Genomic DNA, 24,903 nt, shown 5'->3' with positions numbered 1-24,903 from the left:
CATGGTCTAGGATAGTCAGGTTAGGGAGAGAAGAGAAAACTCAGGGGGAAGCGATGTGAAAAGGTCAAGGAAAACCATTGCTGGATGAAGAAAAGACAGATAAAAAGAAAAAAAGATGATGGAATGAACATTGAAAATGAAGATAAAGAGTAAAAGGTCAGGGGGTGCTGAGGGTCTGGAATTTGAGTCCTTATTCTAAATGACAAGTTTGGGTATTTTGTTTTCATCACAGCTTAAAGATTTGCACCATGTTTTGTAAAAACTGAATAAAATGTCAATTGCTTCGATATGTTGAAATAGACTGGGAATGGGCTGTACATTGACCCATTCTAAAGACCAAAATACTCTATAACGATACATTACATATATATTCTGTGTGCAGTACATATATACTGTAGTAACCTCAGTGCTTTATTTTGAAAGGAATAGCTTGACATTTGGAAAAAGGCACTTCTTTTCTTTTAGCAAGTTTTTTTTTTAATCAATGTGGCTGCAAGTATGTCACTGCTCCTGACTGAGGAAGAGTCTGGCATATTACTAACAATGAAACAACGTGCCATTTTTACACTTCTGTCTTTCTACCTGTTTTGAATAGCAATATTATAGGTCAATTCGTGAGCTGTGGAGATACAGGTTATTTCCCTTTGCTTTATTTTTGAGACCGAACTGAGATGGTTCCAGCTTCTAATTTACCACTAGGAGATGGGCGCGGTATCGACCGTCTCATTTAACTCTGGCAAGAAGGCAAATAAGTGTATTTTCCAATATGTCAAACTGTTTCTATAAAATGCCAGTGGAGCATTGGTCTGCTGAGCAAACAAAACACAATTTGGATCATAAGTTTAGTCCGAGGACATGTCCATTGCAAAGTTTCTTCCATCAGGTCAGTCATTCTAGTCAACAAACACAAAAGAAAGAAGAAGAAAAAACATTTCAGATTATGAAAAGTATCTCAGAAAATATGCAAAGAGCAAAGTTTCTTCCATCAGGTCAGTCATTCTAGTCAACAAACACAAAAGAAAGAAGAAGAAAAAACATTTCAGATTATGAAAAGTATATCAGAAAATATGCAAAGAGGTATTTGAAATGGTTTTGTTTTATTTTTGTCCAACCCAAGATTATAACATACAGATAAACACAGTGTGTGGAATCTAACATTTAAATGAATAAACATAACACAGAAAATATATAGGCCCATTTCACAAGGTCTTTTTTATACTTTATTTACCATGACTGCGGTACGTGGTAAATTTCAAGTCCCTAGTTGAAGGATGTGAGAAGGATTCCTTCTCCTGAATCCTACCTTCTTTTCTTCTGAGGCGGGTCGTCCACTAATCAGAAGGTCAGTGGTTCAACTCCCAGCTCATCCACTCCACAAAAGTGTCTTTGACTGCGTGTAAATGAGATGCATGAATGCTAGACAAAGCGCTAGCTATAGAAGAGCTGTATGAATGGTTGTGTATGTGTGTGTGTGTGTGTGTGTGTGTGTGTGTGTGTGTGTGTGTGTGTGTGTATGTGTGTGTGAATATCAACTCCGCTGTAAAGAGTTTTGAGTGGTTGATAAGACTAGAAAAGTGCAGTCCACTTACTATCGTCCTCATCTTCAAAAGGATGCATTGTGTTAGTGAGGACTGTGTTAATCCAAGCTGTCAGTTAGCTTGCTAAATAGCAAAGAAGTGCTTTAGACTCCACACTCTCCCAAACGGACGCCCCATGTATATCTAGACTGAACTGCCTGTCACTCCACCTCAGTCAAGGAGAAAGAATGAAGGAAGGACAAATTCAGACAGACAGAGAGAAAGTAACAAGCAATATCTAAAAGTTAACAAAAGAAAGTCGTCTGATGTGGAGAGTGACTGAGAGGGTGATTGATAATGAAATGTTCGTACTGTACAAGAAAGAACACAAATGGAAGGAAAAGGCGGCGGAGACGTCTACAGAGTGGAAATTTGAATAATTAAAAGAAGAGGAAAAAAACAGCCTGAGGCCTTTTGGCTTACTTGTGTTCGACACACAGCTCTACACGGGGCAAACCCAGTGACCTGAAGCAAAGGAGAACATGACAGTTGGGGGTGGGAAAAGGTAGCGAAAAGGAAGCCAAGCTGGCATCAATGCAGCGCAGGCAGACGTGTCACACCCAACATCTGGTGCCTGCTGTCTTGAGAGAGACACCGTCTCGTCCACTGATCCGCCTTCAGCTCCGCCGCACCGGCCGGGGTTGAGTCACCACCCCGCCTATGAATGATAAGTAGTGAAGGAGGCGACGTGACCTGATCAAATGGCACATCAGGAGAGAAGCGGCCCCCCGCTGCAACCAAAATGCCTCGGGCGATGCCTTCCCAAACAAACAAAGGCTTTCAAAGGGGCACTCATGAGAAACACCGCTCAGCTTGCTTCATAATGACGGGGGCGCAGGACCTCGAATCACCAGCTGGACTTTTGTTTTCTAAAGGAAAAAGCAAAGAAACAAACAGAGGGTATGTGTGGGATTCATGTAGCAGCCGGCTGCAGGTGACTCAGTCTCCCAGGTTTTTATTCAATGCGTGTTAATAGCACTTCGTCACTCGCTCTCACACCGAACACAACGTTAGTCATTGATGAGGAGACATGCAGAGCAGGGAGCTGAGTCTCCGAGCAGGAAGCATGGGATGCTTTTATTTATTCCTTATTTATTCCTTCATTCCAGTCCATGTTGTGCTCTGTTTCTGAAGCCATGACACAATAGTGAGGACGCAGTCCAACTTCGTGTGAATTGTGTTGTGAAATGTGCTGGGCTATGGACACTTGTTGGAGCAGATGTTCTGTTCCCCATCGCAGGGGTCACGAGCAGTTAAACAGCCTCCACGGTGCACTGGGCTTTTCACTGGAACGTGTTGTTGGGTTCATTTCCTTTGCAGAAATCTTCCCCCCTTCTTTGTGAAAGGCAGAATATCCAGCGACTCATTTCCTATTTGGTTTTATGGTCCAGAAATTGTAGCCAAGACCTCTTTTTGTGGGCCCAATCTAGCTGACTCATCTGTTGCATATCTATACTTCGCCCACAGAGTTGACAGCATCTATCTTATCATTTCTGTCTCTATAACAATTTCCTTTTTGTTCAAACACTGAATGTCAAAATATGAACAGTGAAAATCCAATTTGTCATTTTCACTGAGCGTCCGTCCCTGATACACACTTGCAAATGACTCTATTTTTAACTTCTTCCCTCTTTTCAGAGAAAGTGTTCTCGAACCTCAGCTTTTATTTTTCACCGCTTCGATTGATTCTTTCTTCTGTTCTTCAGTCTGAAAGTGAGGCCCACCTGACGCAGGACTTACAGTCAATTCATATCAGCTCAAAGTGCTTTGTCAATCAACGGTCGCAATCTCCCTCTGTCTCATCCAGCATTCCCGGTTCGGCGGTGTGCGCCTTTGACATGGAGCAGCTGGCGGCGGTGTTTGATGGGAGGTTCAAGGAGCAGAAATCACCCGAGTCTATTTGGACGCCTGTTCCAGATGAAGTCATCCCGAAGCCAAGGTGCAGATGGCTCTAATCAATTAATGCCCCTGTGTTTAGGCTGTTATCGAACAACTGTCAGAAGAAAACAGCACTGTGAACAACCCTTATTAAAGTTGGCCATGATTCTGTCTTATAAAGTGTGTTTCGTACGGCGGAGTTCATGTCTAGATTTTCGATTTCATACAAAAAGGAGATACACAAAGGAGTCTGATTAAATACTCTGGTAGTGGAGAATGCAGGAAGGTGCTGGTTTTAAAACCTGTGGAATGTTTAGTTAAGTAAAAATGGATGGATGTCGTCGATCCTTCTCCAAATACCTCAATATGAACTTTTGACTAAGTCAAATCAGCCTGTTTTTTTAAAGAATATATGAACTCCAGAAAATGTCCAGAAAATTGGCTTTGGACATTCCCCAGAGTTAGCCGTAGTCAGAATATTGTCCCAGTCGGACGCGTTCACAACAGCGGGTCATGCTGTGGCGTCTTGGTAGAGCATGCAGGAAGCAGGACATGACGATAATGTGTTTGTTTACAGTCATCAACACACCCAACCACTCACTGGGAATTTTTCATAGATTTGCCTGCTGTATCCTCACAGGAGCTCACTCAGACATGTTATGGAAACTTCACTGGCAGGAAAAGTTACAGAAAATGTCCAGAGTAACATTTGTGGACATTCACATTCTCACATACAGCCCCTCCGGCAAATTTCAGGAAAATGTCCGGACTTGCAATGCAAGTCTGAAAACGGCTTGAGTATTAGACACTAAGAGACAGTAGACTTATTAATTATATAATTTGATCTTAACTAAGACCTAAAGAAGTCAGGAATGAGAATCTCTGTATCGTCTGCTCAACTTGTGCTGAATCGTCCTGTGCCCAGACCCGGTGGCTGCGCTGTTCAAGGAACCAGGTTCAATTCGTCCAACTCTTTTCCCGATGACATGCTCAACTTCGTCAAGACCCACCCGCTGATGGATGAGGCTGTCCCGTCCCTCGGACAAAGACCCTGGATAGTCAGAACCATGGTTAGGTGAGCGTGAACCCGGCCGACCCCTCAAACGCTAATGTCCCACAGATTGTGTTAGTGCACAAACAATTTGCAGCAGCAAACCCATTTTGATTTTACCATTTAAATTATATTTCTTATCAAAATAATGAGGAAAGATTTCTTTTTTTAATGAACACATCTGACAAGCTGCCTCACATCCCTGTGTGTTGTTTTACAGTGTAGGAGACATGGCTATAAACACACAGCTGTTTGTATGTACTCAAACACACACATGATCAGTGTGTTCAGGCTGTGGACTCCTTCTGTTGCACTTATCCTGGTGGTGTTAAAGCCTGTGGTTGCAGGCGAGCAGCTGTAGCACATGAAGTCTCACATAAATGCATGCATTAGTCTCTCTCTCTCTCTCTCTCTCTCTCCCCCTCTCCATAAACTACTATGGAGTCCAACTGCCATCCAACCACCAGGGGATTATGGGGAGTGGATGTATGTGGAATATTAAACACCCGGCACAACACGGCTTCTATTCTCGTCTATTGACTAATACACACAGAAGTGTGTGTAGCTCGGCAACACTCCACGATTGTTCCGAGACGAGCCCCGCGACTTGACTGATATTATTAATGACTGAACGTCTGCCATAATTAGTTTATTATGCAGATTTGATGAGCAGTTTTTTCTCCGTGGAATTTATTTCATTTTGCAGCGACTCGAGAGAAATGGGCATAGTATGATTTCAAGTCAGTATTTTATATCTAAACCAATCAGTTGTAATGCACTTAAATCACAGACTCGCCTCCAGGAGCATCGTGAGTATGTTTTTAGCTCTCGTGGAAGGAAAGTCCCAAATGGACCAAACAACAGTTTGGCGTTAATGTAGCGCTCTGCCCCTCTCCTGCTGTGCAGGTACCAGCTGAATAAGATCGTGGTGGATACAGAGGCCGGGCCTTACAGGAACCGAACCGTCCTGTTCCTCGGGTCGAGCAGGGGGACCCTCCTCAAGTTCCTCATCATGCCCAACCAGGACAACACCGTCACCAACAGCAACATCTTCCTGGAGGAACTGGAAGGATTCAACCCCGATAAGTAAGATGTGAAAGCTAACAGAGGGTCGAGATTTTGGAAAATGTGCTCACAAGCTTCCTTGCTGAGAGTCGGCTGAGAGGGTTTATGTGACTCTCAAGTCCTACGTATGAAGCTACGTGCAGCAGCCATTTAGCTTAGTGTAGAACTTGAATCAGTGGTAAACAGTAAACCAAGGCTACATCCACATTACTGTGTTTGTGTTTTAAGACGCATCACTTCTTCTATATTTACGCCTGCCTTCCACTCTGCTCCGGAGTGTTCAAGCGCCTAAAACTGATACGTTTTGGAAATGCTGCCCACCCTGTATTAGTTTGAAAACTCTGGGGGGGAGGGCGTTGTAGTACAGAAGGGCAAAAATGGAAACAATGACGTAGTCACACGCGTTCGTTTACTGATTCATTCACTCATCAGTCACGACTCGACGATCAGCGGTGAATGTAAAATAGTGTAAACATTTAAATGTTGTAGTATGGATGTAGCCGAAATCACCTTAAGCTCACCAGTTAACAGTTAGTTTTATCTGTTTATAAACCAAAGTGTCAAAATGTCACTATGCTTACTGGGGGGATAAGTGTTGATTCATGAGCTTTAACGGTGCTTGTCGGTTGGTTTGGTCAAACTATTCCTTTAAGGCAACGTTTGTAGCGAGAGCTTGATGTAAAACCACTCACAGTAGAGTGAGTGGTTTTCCAGCGGCAGTGGCCTGGAAAGGGTTAAATGATAAATGATAGTGGGATCGATGAGCACCGTGAGGGGAGCTGGTGCTGAGTTCTGCCAAGAAAAAGAGTCGCAGACCTGGAAACATGACACGTGTCCGAGAGGTGCACATAACTGGAGGCGGAGCTGAGACGACGCGACCCCATGAAGAGAATACACATAGGACAAACAGAGAAGAATAGGATTGGAGGCTGATATTCATTATCAAATCTGAACATCTTCTAATGAGGTGGAAACAGAATTACGGGGTAAAACGTCACAAAGTAATGAAATGATGATAAAATCACATTATAGTAATCTTAATCAAAAATTACACTGTCAGGAAAAGTGACCCATTATCTTCCGTCTGAAGCGGAATCATATTTAATATCTAGATCTTGGCTAAAGATTGGAGTGGATTAGAATTCATTTTCAATCTCCATTTTTGCTCTTTTGTTCTTTGTGGAGATGAGATTGTTTCTTGTGGTGGAGAGCCGCAGGGTGGAGGGAAGACGATTGTCACACAGATGCAGGCAGATTTGGCTGGTGATTATCTGTCACCAAGGCTAATTAGAGGCATTTAAAAAGAAAGTACTTGTTTTTTCCGAAAACTAGCTTTCTGCAATGGTAACGGCCCTCCCTGATATAAATGCATTTTTTTCTGCAACAATAATCTCCCCCTCCCATTATTTCTTGAACCAACTTGCTGGAAACACACGTCCTTCCAATGCTATGGAAGTCCTATAAATACTTGAGTGATAGTAATGGCAAATGAAATGAGGGGTCTGTGTGATGAATGTGCGGGTGTAGCCTGGAGCCAGTGTGTGAGGGATGATTTGGTGTGCATGCTGAGCCCACCAGGAGGTCAGTGACAGTCCAGCGACAGCAGTGTTCACCCAGCTTATCAGGAGACAGAGCAGAGCCACATCTGCTTTTCTTTCTTTTTTTGTCCCTTAATGCTCCAGGCCACCCTTAACCTCACCTTACATACACAGACAAAGCAAAGCCTTGTGTGCTGTAAGAAACTGTAGAAGCAGGCCCACTAAAACAGTCGTCCTTTAAGGGGTTAGCTTAGACAGAACGCTCTGGTTTATGACTGGTGTGTTGCCGTAATGGACCAGGAAATGACCTGAAAGCAATGCAACACTAATAGAGCCTGGATACCCCACCCCACCAATCTCCTTTAATTTCTAGTCTCTCCTCTTTTTTCTTTCCAGCATTCGTTAGCTATTTGTTCAGTGTGTTCACTTTCTCCACGTCTCTCTTCCTCTGTTTCTCCCTTCCTTTGGTGATATTGGCTGTGAAGAATAACTCCACAGCTTGGCCTGAGCAGAATGATAGATTCCTCCTAATGACTGTGGGCCCGTCGCAATGTTATTACCATAAACCATCCAGATACAACTGGAGCGTGAGTGTAGTGTGCATAAAAAGGTATAAATCCACCGCGGTGAGGCCGGTTGCTGCCGGCTGCCGTTGCTTTAAGTGCCAATTAGATGTGATTCCGCTCCTGGCTGCTGGTTTTGATGGCCGGCTGACCCCTCGGCCCTCAATCCAATCTGCAGGCGTTTTTAGGTTGACACCACAACATGCTGCAACACGGACAGTTTCTCGTCACTTTCACTTTCATTGGGGTTTTATTTATAGAGCTGTTAATGTTTGGTTGTACGGGGAATGCTTTTTTTTCTTGCTGAAATGCTCAGACCGAGGTCAGACATTTAATGTGCAGTCTCTGTCCGGTAATTGAAATCGCCTAATGCATTTTATTGTTTTGTGTGTGTGTGTGTGTGTGTGTGTGTTTGTTTCAGGTGTGCTGAAGACTCTCCTCAGGCCAGGCAGCTGTTGTCTCTGACTCTGGACCGGGCAAGCCACAGTCTACTCCTCGCCTTCCCCTCCTGTGTGGTCAGAGTACCAGTGGCACGGTGCCAGCTCTACTCCCGATGCATGAAGTGAGTCCTCCCTGAATGCAGTGCAAGCACGAACAGAGTAGTGCAGCAGCAGGGCAGCATAATAAGACACCAGGTGACCGTTCAGGAGGTATCTTGCCCTCACAAGTGTCCTTGAGGAAGACACAGCGAAGCCCTGCCAGCCGCAGACTCACTGTTCTGTGGCCGACTTTAATTTTCGTGTAATGATAATAATGATAATAACAACTGTCACTGTGCCCTTGAGCAAGGTGATAATCTGCTAACTGCTGTATAGTACAGAAATGACTCAAAACACAATAAAAAAGACAGTAAATTGGAGGAAAATTGAATTAAAGCTGTTAGTGTAATAAACCGTCATTGAAAATAATGTTGTATTATTCCAGCAGCCAGCAATTGTAACTTTATGATAGAGGCAGTGTAATTTTACCACAAAGTAATAATGATATGATAATAATGTCTGCCAATACAGGACATATTAAGGAAAAGAAATGTTTATAATAAATGAAAATGTATTTCATGAGAATAGTAAGCTAGTGGCTTGTGAATAGTGAACTCAAAGAGTGAAGTCAAAGAGTGAAGTCAAAGCGAAAAGTGCCTAAAACCTGTATTCTCTTGAATGACCTGCAGGGGGCGACTTCTCTGGTTACAAAAATAAGTCTGTTTCTATAGAGGTCAATGAGCAAACGACTCTACTTCTCACTTGATTTATACATTTTCCTGAGGAGTTTATGTCTCAATCTCTAGTTTCAAGTCTTTTTCAATACAGCGTGATGTTCATTTTGTAAATTATGGTCTGACCAAAATACTGAACTCGAAGCTTTTCAAAATGGCAGTTCACAAACCAAAGGGCGACGTGACGGTGGGTTTGCCACTTGGTTTTAATAAATAATTGAATGAGTTAATGGGACTTTATTCCATTTAGCAGCTAATTTACAACATTTATTGAGAGCTTTTATTTCCTCACTTAATGCCACAAAGAGGAAAATGCTCGATTGATCGTTCAGGCAGTTTAGTGGTGTGAATGTTGAGAATTTGTTTAACTTTGAAAAGCATTTCAGTCGGACAGGAGCTCACGTTTGAAATATTTATCACAGCAGCAGTCAGAGTCTGACCTCATCACTCCCCTGCAGATATGATTACATAGAGATAATGGGGCGTGATGAGCAAATATCTTAGCTGGCGCACTAACATAGCGTTGTGGCTGTGGTGCGTTTAGGGTCCACTGACACACAAACACAACCTGGTTCACACACCATCCCATCAGGCGTACGCTGTGCTCACTGAACCAGGTGAGTCACACATCAGAGTGTGATTCACACTCACATGCGCTCTGAGTCGTGAGCATTTGTGCGTTTAGATCGGCGTACAAGTGCGTCTGAGTATGTTCAAGATTTATTAGTGACATTTTAGCTGCTTAGATCTGGATTTTTTAACCTTTGGTGATTGTTTGTAGAGTGAGTGTTTGCTACAGCTGATTCCTCTCTGGCCTGCTCTCAGCCGACATAGTCAAATCAATCTTAAATAATTTAACATCTTACAGTAACTGGTCTGCTTTTCCAATGCAGAGAGTAAACGATCGCAAGTTGACCTTCTAACCTCATCATTAAAAACGGATGTTTTGCAGTCATCCGCGAAGCAATGAGCCCATGTCAGAGCTTTTACATACTGTATTATTTGTTCAGCAATGACTATTCCCTGGCCAAGTAATGCCACAGGCTTTTATATTGACGTCCTGCCCTCCAGGCATTCTGTGCTTTCTATACGTGACACAAGTTGAAACTGCTTATCCTTCACAGTGAACGTCTCATTGGCTTTGTGTTTTTGTCAGACATGCATAATCATTGACTGCCAGTGTAGTTGCTAGCTTTCATAAACTCCCCTCGTTGCCGCAGTCAAGGACGTCTGATATCTGATATTTTAGAGAAAAGTATCAAATTCATCTTTTTATCTAATTCAACCATGTCTTCTGAAAATCATATTCCGAAGACTTATCTTGTGGTGGGTTGTGAGATTTTGGGCTGCCGCAGGCAAAATATAACCCACACGAAAGGAAGAAAGACAGAGAAAACGAAAGAGAGGTGGTGAAATCTCTGTTTGTGGCTCCGTCACATGTTGCATGTTGAAGTTCAAAGATGGCCGTTGTCATGGCCTTGTAGTCTAAATAGGTGAAAACCATCATGGTCCTTTTAATAACAGTCAAAATCAAGCAAAGCAGAAAACAGAAGCCTAGCCTTGACTTTAAGCGACCAAATGAATTTTGGGTGTGTGTCTGCAGGAACTGTATCGCCTCAAGAGATCCTTACTGTGGCTGGACCAGAGGAAGCACCTGCTCTTTCCTCAGACCTGGGACCAGGTATAACACCGCACTGCTCCTCTATGAATCACCTCACACACTATTCTCTCCGCTTCATACATTACGCAGTACCTGCCCCATGTCTCCATACTAATACTCTGCCTGTCTGGTTTATTCTTCTGTCTGTCTTGACACTTTAGCTGTTGTTTTACCATATTCCCCTGCTCTTTCTCTTTAATACAACATTTTAAAGTTTGTTTAATTTAGATTTTTTAACCTGCCCTCATCATCCCTGCCAAGGTTATTTTCTTGACAAGCACATCCGTAGAGACCCCAAAAATGATTTATTTGCCCTGGAATTCCTTCGTCCTGTCTGTTAATATTTCACACCTGGTATTAACATCAGTCCTTAGAGATCCAATCACAAGTGGACAGCTCCAAGTTCATCAGTTCACATCTGGCATTCGAATGTGTCCTGAATGTGTCTCCCATGAAAACTTGTGATTGCATTTCACTTCCCGGCTCTATATGAAAATAAACAATTTATGTTCAGAAAGACCAAATGATGGGGGAGGGGTTCGCCAGCAGGACTATAAAGGTCTTTCGTCTGTCAATATGCTTGTGTTAGTGTGAGTAGGAGAGTGAGTCAGGATTGATTGACAGCTACTACGGTCCACCCCACGCTCCTCCAAATATGGTTACTTCTGGTTTCCAAAAATGAAGACGACGCTGGCCAAAATGAAAAACTCGATGGGTTCAAAACAGTAGCTCACACGCCAGTGGGTGACCTGCCACTTGGTTCACACCTGTATTCAGGTGCCATCCACTTGTGTAAGGATCGCTCAGGACAGATGTTGATACCAGGTCCCAAGAGGGTCTCTGTGGAACATCTCTGCCCTGTAAGCAGCCTGTAGTCGCGCAGTCTGCTTTCTGCTGCTGCTGTTAAACAAGACTCAATTCCTTCACTTTGCTCGTGATCAAATAGTGACCATTTAACATTGTGTAGGAGCGTGAGTGAGTGCAGAGTTTTCTGTTTGTTTCTCTGTTGTCTAACACTGTCTGTTGTGCACGTGTACCCAGACAGTGTGTTGTCTTGGTGTGTGCATGAAGGCGTGTATCTGCCTTGATGTGTGTGTGTGTGTGTGTGTGTGTGTGTGTGTGTGTGTGTGTTTGTGTGTGTGTGTGTGTGTCTGTGTCTGTCTTGACAGCTCACCTTCAGTCTTAGCTGCCTCCCTCCAGTGAAATCAAATCTCTCTGAAGTCAGACTGCTTTCTGAATTAGGCCTTAAAAGCGCATGGTGTAGTTCCAGCAGAACAGACAACGTGGGCCTTAAAGACCACCCCAGGCTGCCTGCTTATAATATTAAAGGCCTCTGTGTTGTTCTTGATTAGATTTACCAAGGGCGGTCAACTCGACAATTGATTTTGCATTGAGTTACTGTGGATTTCCTCTTTGTGGAATAATGCAGCCTCTCTTTGCAAACTGACGCCAGAGGAGAACTCTGCAATTGGTGTTATATAACATCAGATTGTGATGTGGGCCGTTTGCAAGCACGCAAGTTTTTAATGAAAATAGTGGTTGTGATTGTTTTACTGGGCGGAAAATGTGTTTGGTTTTACAGTTGAATGTATGTATGTGATCCATTCTGTTCACAGTTATTACTGCTCAACATGCATGCACACACAAAGCCAATGTAAACACAGCAAAAATGACCCACGGTACATGAGAGGCAACACAAAAACATTGTTCTTTATTAGGATGACAACCACCGTAGGTTCACAACACAGTCGGACTCATTTGTTACAGTGTTTTTCGAGACATTAAAAGCGCAGATGTGGGCTGCGTTGCTGCCTGAGCCTTTTGGTAATTGCGGAGCACTGACTTCTTAATCTCCTGTCCCAATCGGCTCAATTCATCATCCTCAGGCAGTTCATGCTCTGGTTCTTCAAAGGTCGTTTGTGGATCAAACTGTGCTTCTGTGTTTAAGCAGGACAAACCTTTGATGGTCACTGACTGCCTCGTGGGAATTTTCCATTCAAATCTTAAGTCCCCTCAGTGGTTTTGATTGAGTCACAGTCACATATCAAGACAAAGAAACTTAAGTCTGTACAGCTTTAATTTGTGAAGTAGTTTAATGATTTAACATTTTTCCAATTTTTTAGGTGACATTCAGAGTAGTCCTGTCTCGCTGGAGGCTTGTCGACTTAAATAAGCTCCCATATATCTTAATTTTCCTTAAATTATTTCTTAGGCTCCCATCAGATCACCTGAGCATCTCTGTGCCAAGTGCTCACAGGTACAACAGATCCTTACTGAGACTCTGATTTATCTTTCTCTTCATGTGCACAAACAACCGCACACATATCTGCTCACAATCGTTCCGTCCAATATGAGTTTTCTGTTTTCCCTGATACATTGAAAGCAGTTGTGTTTTTTTTCTTTGTAAGCACCTGGTCTGTGTGCTGTTCTCATTTCCTCTCTGCTCCCCCACTCCATCATATTTTCTTATCCCTTGGGTTTTCCATGCTCCTCTGTTGCCCAAATTGGAAATGAGTTTTGAGGCGCAGGGTTAGGCTTGTAGAAATGTCATCATTTCCTTAAAATAATAGAAAAGCCTGTCAGGTTTGAGTTTGTTTTTGTTTTTTTGAACATTTAACTTTTATGATAAATTACTTTTTTAATAGTTTTTTTTCCCATAAAGTTCATATGATGACCTTATGACACTTGTTGAGAACGTAAGCAGCATATTAATACTATACTAACATTTTTTGTATAAAATCTACTCAAACCCCCTAATACTTGAGGACATAAGGTTTATACTTAAATCACAAATATTTAATGTGAAGACAAGAATGCTGACAGAGAACAATTTGCAATTTAGAGCATTAATTTGCCTAATTAATAACCCTGCAGGCATAAGTGGCTATCTTTAAATAATAATGATGATTGTGGCAAGATAGTAGGCAGCACAAGGACCTCTTCTGTTTTGTTTTTTTATAATTCTCTCTCACTTTCAACAACAAAGATTTCTTTTTTTTAAATCCCTGTGTCAAAGGAACTTGCAGAGATTTATGCATCTGTGTAAATTGTCCTCTGCTTTAGCGTCGAGATAGTTTTCCTCTCTCAGAGAGAATCTGCGCTGTATGTCGCTGGCCGTGTTGCCGTGCCTCTGTGTCCTCTGATTAATGACCGTGTCTCTTCTCCTCAGACTGCCGTTCGAGCAAGATGTTGAACAGGGAAACGTGGCCCACTTGGGTGACTGTGACGGTAAGAGGAGTGATTCCCAGTCTGTGTGCGTGTGCGTGTGTGTGTGTGTTAAAGCTAATCGCTCTGTTGTCTTTGCCCAGATCCTTCAGATAACTTGTGTATCTTCAGGGTAAACAGCAATACAGTAAAAGAAAGGAACGCGCCTGGCAGTGTCAGTTTTGTACAGATGAAATCCACAAATAAAACACAGAGACAAGTCCCAGTCTACCTCAGTGCGCTGTAGTATCTCACTTCTCCCGAGAGCAACAACCAAGATGCACCACGAAGGCGGTCTGCTACTCTTTATTTTGTCTCGGAGCTGGCAAGAAAATCCCTGTGTATGTTTTAACAAACTTTGTTCTCTTCGCTGTTTATTCTGTCCTCACTTGAATGCTATCGTTGCTTTGGTCTGGTTGATTCTCTTGCATATACATGGTGGTTAATTAACTTCAACTCCAGCTTGAATTCCCCTCGGTGTTTACCGTTTTCCTCTTCTCCATATCGTTATGAAAATAGAAGTGGTGCGCAGCAAAGCGAAATCTCTATTTTAGATACACTGTGGTTTTTGGATACTCCCATGACGCCCCCCTCGCTTTGATCTGCGCGCTAATTCCAATGCGTGCAAATTAATCCTTTGCATCTGAAAGTTCCCCGAGTTCATGTGCCGTGCTCCCTGAGAAAAAGAACAGATACATGTTGCGTAATCGGAACCTGCGTACAACTCTAATCCGGTTTCAGATGGGTGCTCTGTTTGATGCTGCTCTCTCACTTCAGGTCTTCTGACCACAGGACCGCAGGGGGTGACCTCTGTAGCTGACAGCTGACGCTCACCCTGCGTATGGTGCGGGAGGATAGTTGTTTGTCTTCATTAGGCCCACGTGTAGCGCCTCGATCGCTCAAAAGGTCTGTTTTCAGGTCACGCTGTGCCTCTGTCTCCTAAATGTTACTTTTTGTAAAATATCATAACATGATAAAAACAAGGTTTTTTTGTGGAATTTCCTCTCCATGATGGGAGTACACTTCAGCTGTTGTGCGGGAGGCCTGTAATTAAAAGTGCATCTTCCATGATCATTACTCTGCTTCTGTAGTACACCAGTGGGTGACAGATGAACATAATTACTTGTGCTCAGTGCTAATGGGCTTTTTTTTACAAGCTCCAGTCTTGGTGCTTCTTCTCTACTTTTTATATCTTGACCTCTGGTGCCCTGTCTTAGGGTCAGTAATGACAGAGTAATGCTGAACGTGTAGTTACATCAGCTTTCTACTCTCTGTGCACTGTAAATCATCACGGCACCTTCTTTTTTTTCCTGAATGGGCTGTAAAATGTCTCTTATCTTTAAAAGATCCCTCTTTTAAAGAGCGATTTAATAGTTCACTGCCATAAAGTTAGGGTACATGCGAGCGAGTGATTTTAAAAATGGTCAAATCAAAGCAGCAGAAGTGTGCCGACCTTTTGTCCATAATGAATGACAATATCTAGTCACCGAATATATAATCTATCAGACAGCCAGACATACTCTCGCTCTGTCCTGCTCTTTGTTTTTTTTTTCATTGTGCCATGCGGAATATGAAACTGAGCAACTTTTCAGTGGCTTATGCACAATGTACTGACGCACAAAGCCGAATGTTGTTTTTGAAGCCTGTCAAGTTCCAGAGCTCTCTCCGCGGAGTGAATGCCCGTCTGAGGTTCAACCTTGTTTTATCCCTCTTTTTCATCACTCTCCTTCTTCGCCTGCTTTCGTTCCCTTTGTGTCCTAAAATGAGTTGTCATTTTTACATGAAAAACCACAAAGCTGTGGCAAAGAGAAATAAAAGGTGAAAGTCAGGCTTATAGGGGACAAGTATAACCGCATAAGGTGTCGTTTTTCTATCCATTACACTTTGCAATCAGTTTTAACATCATAATGACAGGTTTAAGCCAAAACATTGTCGAATTCCGCTTTAGAATATCTATTTCTAGAAATGTGAGTCATTCATATCCAAGAACTCACTGATACTTTCTGTAAATGGACAAAAGATCAGACATGAAAAACATGAAACGTGAAAAAAACCACACAAAAAAACCCTTAGTATTCCCCACAGGATCACACATTGGACAAATCCAATTTTCTTCTCCCAAAGTAGCATACTGACCTATTTCTATATGAAGAGGCAGGATATGAGATCTTATCTGAGCACAAGAAGTCAAAGCTTTTGTTAAATTATAGCAACAAAAACACATCTTCCTTTTTGCCAAGTGGTAGTTAATATTGTGAAACATCTTCTAACTCTGAGATATAATAATAATCTCTACTGCTGGTGGGGGCCAAGCTCCATACAGTAATCACTTCCCTAATAAAACTCTGTAATGTCTTTCTTTAGACCTGACAAAGCTCCTTAATGTATTTGCTTCACAGGCTTCGTAATACTCCATCATTAACAAATTGACTCTGGTATGTAAAGTTAGTGGAGTACTTCTTTAATCTGGCCACAAGTTTACAGTAAAGAGAGATTATTAATTTTGAGAGTTGTACCTCAGATACGCTGAGATGAAAATGTGCTGCTCCCTGGTATCTGTTCTTCTTGGACCGGTGTCAGATAGAGATGTACTGTCCTGCTCTCTGGCCATGTCTTTGAGGGATCTCATAGCTCTGAGGCATGTTTGCTCCTGCGTCTGATCCCGTCATGAAATATGCCCAAGCCGAACTCTATTGACAGAGCGGAGCTCTGTTGTCGCTGGATGAACGAGAGCTGCTGGGCTGGCATGGCTGGAACGTGAGCCAGCATCTATCTGACGCCTGCCACCGCTGCTTTGTCTCCGATATTGTGATGAACCTGGTGCCAAGGCCCAGCGGTTCATCATATCCCTCTTTTATTTGACACTTTCATTGTCTCTGGTACGGATGCTTTCCTCCCGGTTTCCTGTTCCTAGTTAACGCTGAGTCCATCTTTCTTCGTCTTCCTGTAAGATAAAGATCCCTTCAGCCATCTGCAAACACAATATTCAGTCAGAGGAAGACAGAGAAGCGCAGCTTCAATGGGCTTGTTATGACAAATTGTCGCTGACACTGTTAAGACTTTGAAAACTGCCTGCTCACCCTCTCTGTATGTGTCTGTCAGCATCTTTCACTCTGCTTCTCTTCCTTGCCCTTTTTCTTCATATGCAGAGAACACATAATGTACATTTGTGTACAAATGCTACAGTACTACACACCAACCCCTCGGAGACGTGGATCGGTGCATAGCAGTAGGACTTTGGTGTCGGAACCTTATGTCTCCATGTCGGACTCCTGTCTGTATTTTCACCCAGCAGTTGGGAGGGGAGATAAGGTCTGGCCTGTCTATCCCTCTTTGGGGAAATTCAGCAGTTCTCATCCCCACTCTCCCTTTACTCACTTCTTTCCTCGAGGAGGACTCTTCTACAGCTGCGTGTATTGAAAGTTCCCTCTCTCCTCCTAGTCATGAAACTTTGTTCTATTACGTATGCTTATATTTATATTTCTCAGGGGAAAATTTCTCTTTGGTATCACCTGGTGTCGCAAAGAGACGTATTTTTTGCTTCATTTTATCAGATCAGAAACCAAAACGGCTCAGAATCAGTCGTGTGTTAAATTTCACCTAAATTGCAACGTTTCCTTCCTTCCTTCCTTTCCTTACTAGTTGTGTGTAGCCACTTGATACCTTTTACTTTAATTTGCCAAGATTTTAATAGACAATTTCTTTGGTACAAAGTATTTCCAGTGAACTATTTTCCAAAAAGTTTTTCGTATGAAATGTTTTATTTTTCCGTTTACATTTCGTCACCTTTTATACACATATAATAAATTGAACCCCTCTTTCATCTGCTCCCATTCTATTTTTTTTTTTTAGGAATTAATTCCCAAGATTTTCGAAAGCAGTGACAACCGTGAAACTAAATTTCATTCATTTCAGTTGTGTTATATCTAAACACCTGGGTACATTGAACCATATCTGTCTGTATGGTTAGATATTGCCAGAGTACTGTACGTGAGAATATACATTTCTCACTTACAGGCTGAACCAGCCCCCCTTGAGTTAAAGCTGGATATAGTCAGTTTATTAAGGGCATTTTATGCTGAGTTTTGTCTTTAGAGTTTGTCTGAAAAAGTCTGAAAACTATTTTTTTTATTTTTTCATTCTGCTGCTTCACTTCCTCACGCTTCATCTCTCTCCGGTCTCAGTCAGTGCTACACTGATTTCAGAGCAGCCTTGTCGTCAGACCTCAAAGGGAGATGGATGGAGGGCCTTACTTAGAGCTCAGCTAACTGCCGCCCGTTTCTCCTTAGCCACAGAGAAGCAGGAAGGAGAATCGATTTTCATCTCTCCTCTGGCTGATGGCAGTCAAATAGATATCAAGGGTGATTCCGCAAGGGGAGAGGAATGGGACGAGAGGAGCAGGGAAAAGGAGGGGGGGGCGCAGGGTAGATCAGATCAAGGAGTAGAGAGCAGAGCAAAAGGAATGAGTAAGGGATTGAGAGATCATAGGAAGAAGGCAAACTTTGAGGATGGAGAGGGTGAAACGGTTCAGAGGATCAGAAACGGGGAGTCATAAGGGGGAATATAAGAAAAAGTGATGAGAAGGGAGCACAGAAAATGTGAGGTTGCAGGAGGAGAGAAATGCGAGGTGGCGAGAGGCTAATCAAATAGGGAACTGGGAAAAAGGCGAGGGCGGATGAAAGCTTGAGAATGCAGAGAGGTGAAGGGAAGGGTGAGGAGCATCTACTTTCATGGGTGCTAGTCCGGGCCGTTGTGATAAATGGACTCAGTGCCATTGGCGTGTACTGTGTCACAGCACTGTCACTGGCCTCCTGAGTGGGCCGGTGGCCAGGCTGTAACTCTGCCAAGGTGATGTAAACCACCTGCCTCTTATCCTCATCATCTTTTCCTTTCATATATCACTGAGCTGTTGCCCTTCACCTCACCTCGCACTAGCCTCTACATCGGGATTTTGCAACGCTCCGTTTTTCTTAATTTATCATAAATCAGTCAAAATGCACACCATCGCAAACAGAATGTCTTTCTGTATAGTCATCAGACCAGAGTGCGAAATGACTTCAATCGTGAGAAGGTATGAGGATCTCCCTCCCACACACACGCACACAGAAATATTAGTGCATAGAGACGTGCTTTTCTTCTAAACCTGCTCTGATCAAAGCAGAGTTTGGAAGCACAACGTCTAATTGAGACGATGTGGTGAGGGAGGGAAACTTGGATGAAAGAGATGAGGTCAGAGGAATATCTGGGTTCAATTTTGTGTGTGTGTGTGTGTGTGTGTGTGTGTGTGTGTGTGTTGGCCTATATGGGCTCTACTTCCTCTCAGGATAACTCAGGATTTTTAAGGCTTCGGTTAAAGTAGCAGATGCGCAAACACAGACTTCTCTGAAATCACGGGAAAAAGCAAGGAATATATCTGCAGCTGTTTTAAATATTTAATTTGTGAGGCTGTTTCCTTTACTTTTGAGTAAACACATTCAGCTATCATACAGCCGCATAGTGTTCGTTCTGTCTGCAGTCTGAAGTCATGTGAGTGCGTGATGTGGTGCAATACCCATAGTTCATAAATTATTTAATTTTATGACACATTTATTATCAGTAGTATCAGGACATTTTGCTCAATGATCAAATTTCTGAGTGTCCAGCACAAACTATAGCAAACAAAGTAAACACACTGTAAGCCCAACACACACCTATACGCTCTGATTTGTAAAAAATTGCAGAACAAAACTCTGGCTCTTTCATGAGTTTAATTTCATAGTATTATGACGCCAGTGAAGCGGCACGGCACAGAGGAATGAGCCGTATCTGGTTTTGGAAGAGAATCCTTTTATTAATAATATAATAATTATAATTATTATAATAAATAGTTTTTTCTGCCCTTTTAAAACCTATTTGCGCTGCTGTTGGCACATGGTTTTGGATTCGGCACCGAGATATTTCTCGGTCTCTTCAGGAAACAGTCACAATTGACGGGATTGGCCGTCAGGTTCACCTCTGCCTCAGTCTCTTTTTTTCTTCTTTCCACAGGAGCAACTCCAGAGTTTGAACCAGCAGTTGAGCTTGTGGGAAAATACAGCCATTAATGTTTGTGTGAGCAGTTGTGCGCCCTTTACATGAATTGGCTCTTCACAGTGGACAACTCAGCCAGTGTGACAAACTGCAGCTGGATTTTGTTTAAATGGTGTTTGAGCAGAACAAACTCAGCTGACAGAAATCACCTAACTAACTCTCAACCGCTCTGGTTTTTGGTGTGTGTGTGTGCGCGTGTGTGTGTGTGTGTGTGTGTGTGTGTGTGTGTGAGTAAACGTGCATGTGTTGATAGGAAATATAAACCATTTCCGTAAACAGCGTAATGAGTGTGATTCGGTTCAGGCGTCGACGCGGGGTACACAACGTCAGATCCACTTACGGCGGGATATAACAAAGTGTCGATAGGCGGGCTTCACTTTTTCCAGGTCGTGACCCCTTGCTGACAGGCGGCTCAGTTACAGCATGAACGTGGTCTCAACGGTCTGTCAGACCTCCAGCGTCTCTCTTTTAATTTGCTGTGAGGTCTCTAAATTCCCAAGTAAAAAGATTCTTGCATCCAAATCATTTGGTTGGGAAACAGCCTGGAAACCTAAAAAAAATGCGTAAAGTGCCTGCATCAACATGTTAAACACTCCCTCATTTCTTTTTGCTGGGTGCAGGTATTTTGGGTGAAAGACTGGAAGTGTGTTTGCACAGACAATTCATCAGCTAAAGTCAACTCTGTTAAACCAGCCATTAAACAGTAGTAGGCGGCCGTGTGCATGGTGTCGTAGCTGCAGAAGCGTCCTGCAACATCACATTCCTGCATACTGTTCTCAGAACTGTTCCTCCTCTCTGTTGATAAAAGCAGAGTTTGCGTCTCAATGAATGCCTGCATCCAAACCCTCACTGACACACACAGGCGTTCACACTCGTGCACACACTCACCCGCCGCCCGTTTTTTGCTGTGAACTCACTCAGGCATAATGACATAGCTAGTGTTGCCACAGTGTAGCTACAGATGGAAGCAATTATGGTGCTGTGAAAATATTTCCTGAAGTAAGGCACTGTTTTGACTGGTGGGACAGCGGGAGGCAATCACTCAGTAATTGAGGTTCACACAAACATCAATGAGGCGAGGGCAAATTGGAGATTCCTTGTTGTGGTGTCATTGGAGTGGATGACGGTCACCGCATAGCCAGGGGTGACTCCGTCTTTCTCTGTGGCGGTTGGAATGTTGTGAGGACATTTGTGAGGGAAGGAAAATTTGTTGCCAAATTTACAGCCCTGGTCTGAACTGATTCCTCTCTAATTGCTGCGGCTTGGAGGGAGGCCCTGAGTTGAGGCTTATAGGAAGGAGAACGCCACATAGCAGACACAAGTCTTTGTATTTACATGGTTGCTTGTTAAAGCGCAGAGTTTTAAGTCTGCTGATGATAAATGCGTTGCCCTGCAGCCTGAACCCCAACAGAGAGACAGAGACGGACAGGAAATGAGCATGAAAGCAGAGGTACTTCACTTTTTTTCCTTTGATGCAGTTTCCTCTTTCAGACGGAGAAAGGGCTCTGTAACCTTGACGCCACAGTCATCCTGCCTCCTCTCCTAACTCCCTCTGCTGTCACTCCTACAAGTCACACACCAAGGGCGTACACAGAAAGAGAGAGAGAGAGAGAGAAGGAGCCGGTGAATAGACAAGCAGAGATAGAGGAAGTGTGGTGTGTTGCTGAGCATCCCCAGACACCAGACTGTGCTGTAGCTCACACATCTCTCCCACCCTGAGGAGTTTCTGAGAGGCTTGAAGAACAGAGTTGATCCCCTCAGTGAATACTGCGGCTGGGCTGATTAAATATGAGGACCTGTGCGCTCTATAACAACTGACTTGTGTGTGTGTGTGTGTGTGTGTGTGTACTTGTGCATGGTAGAGGTACAGGAGAAGTAAAACACTGTATGGTGTGTGTGCAGTGTAGAGATGGGGAATTTCTTTTTTTGAGAAGATAAGAATAGCAGCCTTCTGCCTATGGAAAGCTTGTCGAGGTGCGAGGACTCCTGAAGGGCTTCAGGTCTTTCATCTGACTTCATCCTCTGAGTCCTCCCTCTGCTCCTCACATCTCCTTCCCCACAGCGGGGGCCTCAGAGAGAGGCTTGGAAAACACAGAGGGCCTGCTGACCCCTCAGAGATCCCCAGGTCCTCTCTGCTACACGTGTGTGTGTGTGTGTGTGTGTGTGTGTGTGTGTGTGTGTTTGTGTGTGAATTGAGATATTGGGTGGTCAAGGTTGTACACATACATGTATAGCCTACAGTTACTCATAGTTTTTCTTTTTCACTTATCAAAAAATACAGTGTGCTTTTAAGAGAAGCACATGAGTGAAAACCAATATGACCCCTGGTTTTATGTCATAGTCATTTACAGTGAACAAGGCCTGTGGCAACTTGGATAGCTGAGGAAAATCGAAGGAGGAAAAAAGAAAAAAATGCAAATCAGCTGATCAACATTTTTGTGTTGTGTTTGTATTTAAATGATAATTTAGAATAGTCAAAAGTCAGGTGGCAAAATTACTCAGATTCAATGTGTCTCAACTTTTTAATTTTGTGATCAGGTGATCCAATAATATGACACTGACAGGATCAAGGGACAAGTACACGGTCTTGCTCTGTACTTTTATATGAGCATGTTTCTTTTAAGTTTAATTACATGTTGAAAGCAGCAACGTGAGCATGGGCTGGACTGTATCTTGTACTGTTTATGTATCTGTCTGTGCACGATCGGAGGAATGTGTTGGTTTACGTGATCCAGATGCCAGCCTCAAACGGGACCTTGGGCCTTGTTGCGCACAGCTACACACACCAGCTTAACTCACCAGCCAGACACTGGCATTCAAGGAATTCCGCTGACATTACACACACGCGCACGCACGCACGTGCACACACACACACACACACACACACACACACACACACACACACACACTTGATGAAGAGTAAGGGGTGGGAGCCTGGGGTGAGTATGTGTCCAGTGCTGAATAACAGGAAAATGCAGACAGGAGCTGGAGGCGTTGTGTAATGACTCATCAGAGAGTCCCGGGGCATCACTTCCAGAGTACTGTAACTACTCTCCACTCACACCACTGGGGATTGTTTTTGTGTCTATCACTCAGACAGAAATCGACAATGGTCAGTTCCCCTAACTCGCTGCATCAAACAACACTTTTCCTCCTTTCTGCAACACATCAATAACACCACACCACTTTTTCACACTCCCTCTCTTGCACTTAGTCCCGCTCCATCTCAATCTCATTCTCTTTATGTTGCTCTTCCCTCCAACACTTCCTCCCAGCTCTTTCTGTCTCTGTCACTTCTCTCATCAGCCACCTCCTATCTCTATCAACTCTTGGAGTTTGTTGCAGCAACTCAGTATCGATCACCATAAGCCCCCTTTTCGGGCCAGGTCAGCTGTCGGGTGCTGCGATTCGGAGCGACCGTTCGGTTTGGGATGTGTTTTCTGACGGCACGTCCACCTGCGAGGCCTTGGACCGCGTCACTGCAGAGACATTTCATTGAAGTCGGCCTGTAAATTAGCAGAGCAGGCGGGCGGCTGAACGAATGGGGCGAGAGCAAATTCAATCAGCCGCCAGATGGCGTGCAGCATGAGGGCTAATGGTTTAATCATTCTGTTAAACCTTTGGAAATTTGTATCGAATCCAATGAAGGCACTGGGGGTGTTAACATAAAAACTAATCGGCATGTGTTTTCAGCAGCGGGGTGTATTGTTTAACACCGTACATGGTTTGCATATGATACATGGATGTAGCATGTGAGAAGCATTAAGTTTAAATCGTCTGGTTCATGATTTGGGAGGGAGCGATGTGAACCGCCTCTCTGGGCGGATCGTTAATGCTATGCGGACCTGTGCTCCAATTTATTGCCTGTGTCATGTTTGTGAATATTTATGATTGCATTCCACATTCTGCTTTTGGCTTTGCACCTAAAATGAGACTATCAATTACCAAAAGAAAACACCAGCCAACACTTCAGCCTGTAAGTCACAGAATATAGCGGAATAAAAAAATACGCCCTACTGAGAAACCCACACATGTACATTTGCACACATGGACACGACTCTCTCTGGAACACAATTTATTCCTCCACAGATTTCGCCACAGCCCATTTGCTTTGTTTGGACTGGATGTGGCTCGAACTGCGAACGGACTCGCACTTGATAAGCTGCCTTTTGCTGACGATTGACCAGATTCTGGAAACAAACAAGATCTCCTGATATAACTGGATCCACAAATTTAACGAGGAACATTCCTCACAGCAACACGTGTGCAAAGGCTGTGAAAAAAATAACATTTATGGGAAACAAGGGGAAAAAAGTCCTGTAGCTTTTGATTACATGACAACAGCAGGGAGTCGGGCCCCTCTGATGGTTTCAACACGTAACTTTCCCCAAAGCAACTCGTTTACCCCGAGGAGAGAACTTTCTATAAACACAAAAAAAGAAGAAGGAAATCAAAATGAGGAAAGAGGATAAGAGTTAAATGTTAAGCTACACAGGGCAGCTAGAGGGAAAGAGTGAGGGGTGGAAGAGAGGAATGTATGCGGAGCGTGCAGGTATGTAATTATGCAGTCATCATTGCAAACCTTGACTCGGAGCCAGGCAATAGCCTGATCTTCCCTCAATAATAGACCCAGCCATAGACCTGAATCTATTAACAGGTTTTTTTTTCGCTGAGATTTTATGCAATTTTAATTGCAAACACATGGCTGGTAAGCATAAATGTTTTAACATATTGATCATTCCGGTGAAAGACAGCCATGTCCGCCTGGCTCTCAGGAGCCAAGTGTGTGTGTGTGTGTGGGGGGGGGGGGTATTTTTTAATATTTTTATCTTTATGTTACCTTGGAGTCGTGCAGAGCTCGCGCTCCAGCAGCTGCTCTGAAAACACTGTCAGGGAGGGACTGTAAATGGTTTTACAATCATCCCGAAAGTAAACAGGGTTTACGAGCAAGCCAGGTTTAGTCCAAGTAAGGAGCTCTGCAGCATTTGTGCCTCTCTCTTTTTCTCTTTTTTTAAGTGCTTTACTTCTTTTTCAGTTCCATGCCATCCCTGAACACATTGGCGTTAACTTCACAGCTCACTACAA

At 43.4% G+C, this 24,903-nt stretch overlaps 1 protein-coding gene across 1 annotated transcript in view; it reads left to right on the top strand.

Annotated features, from left to right (window-relative positions):
- sema6bb (sema domain, transmembrane domain (TM), and cytoplasmic domain, (semaphorin) 6Bb) overlaps nucleotides 1-24,903 on the top strand; it is a 111,336-nt gene that overhangs the window by 74,978 nt on the left and 11,455 nt on the right. The window contains exons 11-16 of the mRNA XM_035648167.2: nucleotides 3,385-3,516; nucleotides 4,381-4,530; nucleotides 5,413-5,592; nucleotides 8,094-8,234; nucleotides 10,489-10,566; nucleotides 13,715-13,773. Of these exons, the coding sequence (XP_035504060.1) occupies nucleotides 3,385-3,516; nucleotides 4,381-4,530; nucleotides 5,413-5,592; nucleotides 8,094-8,234; nucleotides 10,489-10,566; nucleotides 13,715-13,773 (740 nt within the window). The remainder of the gene's footprint in view (nucleotides 1-3,384; nucleotides 3,517-4,380; nucleotides 4,531-5,412; nucleotides 5,593-8,093; nucleotides 8,235-10,488; nucleotides 10,567-13,714; nucleotides 13,774-24,903) is intronic.

Source organism: Scophthalmus maximus, chromosome 13 (assembly GCF_022379125.1).
Source record: "Scophthalmus maximus strain ysfricsl-2021 chromosome 13, ASM2237912v1, whole genome shotgun sequence".
Classification (NCBI taxonomy): domain Eukaryota; kingdom Metazoa; phylum Chordata; class Actinopteri; order Pleuronectiformes; family Scophthalmidae; genus Scophthalmus; species Scophthalmus maximus.
This window is presented reverse-complemented; position numbering and strand designations above follow the sequence as displayed.